The 3,163-nt window shown below is 31.4% G+C and overlaps 1 protein-coding gene across 2 annotated transcripts; it reads left to right on the plus strand.

Annotated features, from left to right (window-relative positions):
• The first annotated feature begins 237 nt into the window (after positions 1-237).
• On the plus strand, positions 238-2,937 carry LOC145189530 (uncharacterized). 2 transcript variants are annotated; one of them, XM_090088664.1, is made up of 5 exons: positions 238-493; positions 759-964; positions 1,078-1,295; positions 1,925-2,084; positions 2,765-2,937. In XM_090088664.1, exons 3-5 carry the CDS (start codon positions 1,086-1,088, stop codon positions 2,920-2,922), a joined length of 528 nt encoding a protein of 175 aa, XP_089944790.1. In that variant the 5' UTR covers positions 238-493; positions 759-964; positions 1,078-1,085; the 3' UTR covers positions 2,923-2,937. The 2 variants fall into 2 exon arrangements, with proteins under 2 accessions (XP_089944790.1, XP_089944784.1); XM_090088658.1 differs by having other exon boundaries at positions 238-964.
• Positions 2,938-3,163: the final 226 nt, after the last annotated feature.

The raw sequence follows: 3,163 nt of genomic DNA on the forward strand, positions 1-3,163 counted from the left end.
CACAGACATTGCATGTAATCAATGAAATGTACACAAAATATAATTAGTTCTAGACACTCTTAAAAGCGCAAATGAAAAAACAAAACAGGCTGAAGACTCAGCTTATGTTGACTATGACACAGATGATTATAATAACTGTAGAAATTTGGAAACACAAAAAATTAGGTTTGAGAATTCCAGTATAATTTGTTTCACTCATGTTCAGAGTTAAAATAAATGTAAATATATTATTTTTTTAAATTTAATTTTAACTGTAGAAAAATTGTTTTCTGATTTACAGATCATTTTAGGATTTTTCATTCAAATTATTTTTAGCTTGCTGTCTATTGTTTCAATAATAAAATCAATTAATAAAATTTTTTAGTTTAATTTATAATATTTAAAAATAATAATTGTCTCTTTTGTTTAGAAAAAGAAAACATTCTTTTGACTATGAAAATGATGTTGCTGATGATGAAATTGAAGACTCTTATCAAGAAAACAGATTGATGACGTAAAAAAATTAAATCTATAAAGTTCCAAATTGTTTATCTAAGATCATGAGACACCAAAAAATTATAAATAAATAAAATAGTATTAATAGAATGGTTTTTGTTATTTTTATCACTTCATATTTTCAGATATGAAGGTTTTTTAATAGGTGGCAGGTGTGGTTCTTGGTTCTTTAATAGATGGATTGCCGTAGTAATAGTTTTAAATGTGAATATAGTTGGTAAATCTAGTACATTTATACCTATTTTGTTATCTTGTTGTTTCAGAAATACAAGCATCTCTATGGTTACAAAACCAACACCACCTTAACACTTAAGAGCAATACAATCAAGCTCACGCTCATCTTTGTCTCAAAATGTGCCTGTATTAAAACACCTACCACAATCCAGTACCTCTGATTACCAGCCTAATGTAATACAACCTGATATGTTGCTGAGTTCCATGATTATTAATTTAAAAAAAAAAAATTGAAGTAATTCAAATTATTGAAATAGTGAGATTATAACTTAGATTTTGAAATTGAGTTTTGACTGTATTGTATAGCAAATTGTAGAGTATAAAACCAAATTTTTAAATATGATTTAGCTGTTCTTATGCAGAAGTTATTAACAACTCTTGAAGAAATAAAAGAAACTCAAAAGACTTATTCTGTAATGTTACAATCTATTATGCGACAAATAAATACACCTCAGTTGGAAAATGATAATGAGTTGCCAAATGACATTCACTTTCCCCTTTCTAATACCAAATATGTTAATGATTTGAAGGAGCATCTAAAAGATCAATCAATATTGAGAACACTGGTGAGATTTTATTTTCCGTGTTTAACAATACTGTTTTTCATAACTTCATGGTTTATTTTATGTTTTATGAAATAAATAAGTGATGTATAAACAAAATGTTTTATAATTATACCCTAATCCATGTCCTGGTCATGATGTTAAACTAATCCTATATTGGCCCAGGTGAGGTTCTTTAGCTGTGGTAAGGTACTTAGTTAATTTTGCTGTGGTAAGGTATCAAAGTTTTCCATCTCCTAGGAGATGGAAAGCTTTGAGGTTAAACCCCCAATTTTAATGAGGAGTTTGTAAATCTAGGCTGAAGGGCCACTGTAGTTATGGGGGCCACTCATTTTTTATTAACAGTCTCTCAACTCTTAATTTTGACACACAAGCCTTGTCACAAAATTGCTGCATGGAGAAACAAAATGAGTGTGGTTCTTCCTGAGGTGGAGAGTGGTGGGATTGAACCACAAACCTTGTATTTATAAGGTGGATGCTCTACCACTACTCCACCTATACTTAAAAGCCTAATCATATGTGTTACCTCAAAGTCTTTGAAAAATGTTACATTAGCAAATGTAATTGGCTGTAAAAGAGTACATACATAATTCAATCATTTACTAATTAATTCAACTTGATACTTTTTTCAGACTTGTATTGTATCCAATATTGGTGGAAGCTCATTAAATGATGCCATTAAAAGAATGATGAAATTCATTCTCTCTAATAACCTTGGAAGACTGTGTAATCTTTCTGGGCAATCTGGAAAAGTTTGTTTTTCCAAACTGGAAATATTTGAAGTAGTCTGTGGTATGTTATGCTCTTCATATAATAATCTTGAGACGTGTAATTTAAAAAATGTTTTTTCTGTGAGTTTTGTCTTGTGAAATTTTTTTAATAAACTTTGTGTATTAATACACAAACTTTATTAAAAAAATTTCATACCAGCAACTGCGGAATGGAAATTTTCAGCACTTAATCTAAACGGTTAAATCAAAACGTGTGTGTGTCTCTCTCTCTCTCTCTCTCTCTCTCTCTCTCTCTCTCTCTCTCTCTCTCTCTCTCTCTCTCTCTCTCTCTCTCTCTCTCTCTCTCTCTCTCTCTCTCTCTCTCTCTCTCTCTCTCTCTCTCTCTCTCTCTCTCTCTCTCTCTCTCTCTCTCTCTCTCTCTCTCTCTCTCTCTCTCTCTCTCTCTCTCTCTCTCTCTCTCTCTCTCTCTCTCTCTCTCTCTCTCTCTCTCTCTCTCTCTCTCTCTCTCTCTCTCTCTCTCTCTCTCTCTCTCTCTCTATATATATATATATGTATATATATATATATATATGTATATATATATATATATATGTATATATATATATATATGTATATATATATATATGTATATATATATATATATGTATATATATATATATGTATATATATATATATATGTATATATATATATATATATATGTATATATATATATATATGTAATTCTTCTTTTGTGCGTTTAGGTGCAGTTAAAAGAAATGCATTAACGACTAATGCAACCCAAAAGGAGATCGAAGGCAAATTGCGCAGGTGGTTCGCTAACGCCCGAGACCGGGGCCAAGACAGCCGAAAAAAAAAAGTATCTGTAACATCTTCAGATTCTTTATTATCAGAAATATAGTTAGAATTCAATATACACTCGACTATTAATTAAAGTATAAATTATGCGAGGTTTACTAAGTTTCAAATACATTTGAGGATTGCCATGCAGTGATACTCATGCGTGTGGTCATACAGATCGTAGATTGATCCCAAGATGCACAAGTTAAGCTTAACAAACGGTCTCTGTGGGTCACATCCCAAGCAGTTCCCATGCGGGCCCCTTCCAAAAATGATCCCTTGCGGTTCCCGTGCGGGCCCCC

This window comes from Hydra viridissima, unplaced genomic scaffold (assembly GCF_058129835.1).
Source record: "Hydra viridissima isolate aposymbiotic clone 2 unplaced genomic scaffold, HvirCarnegie_v1 scaffold_1, whole genome shotgun sequence".
Lineage (NCBI taxonomy): Eukaryota > Metazoa > Cnidaria > Hydrozoa > Anthoathecata > Hydridae > Hydra > Hydra viridissima.

Bases quoted from the DNA above. Each gene is read 5' to 3' on its own strand.
- LOC145189530 (XM_090088658.1), top strand. From the start codon at position 1,086: ATGCAGAAGTTATTAACAACTCTTGAAGAAATAAAAGAAACTCAAAAG. The intron at 1,296-1,924 runs GTGAGATTTTAT...TACTTTTTTCAG, and splicing joins AATCAATATTGAGAACACTG to ACTTGTATTGTATCCAATAT. The intron at 2,085-2,764 runs GTATGTTATGCT...TTGTGCGTTTAG, and splicing joins AATATTTGAAGTAGTCTGTG to GTGCAGTTAAAAGAAATGCA.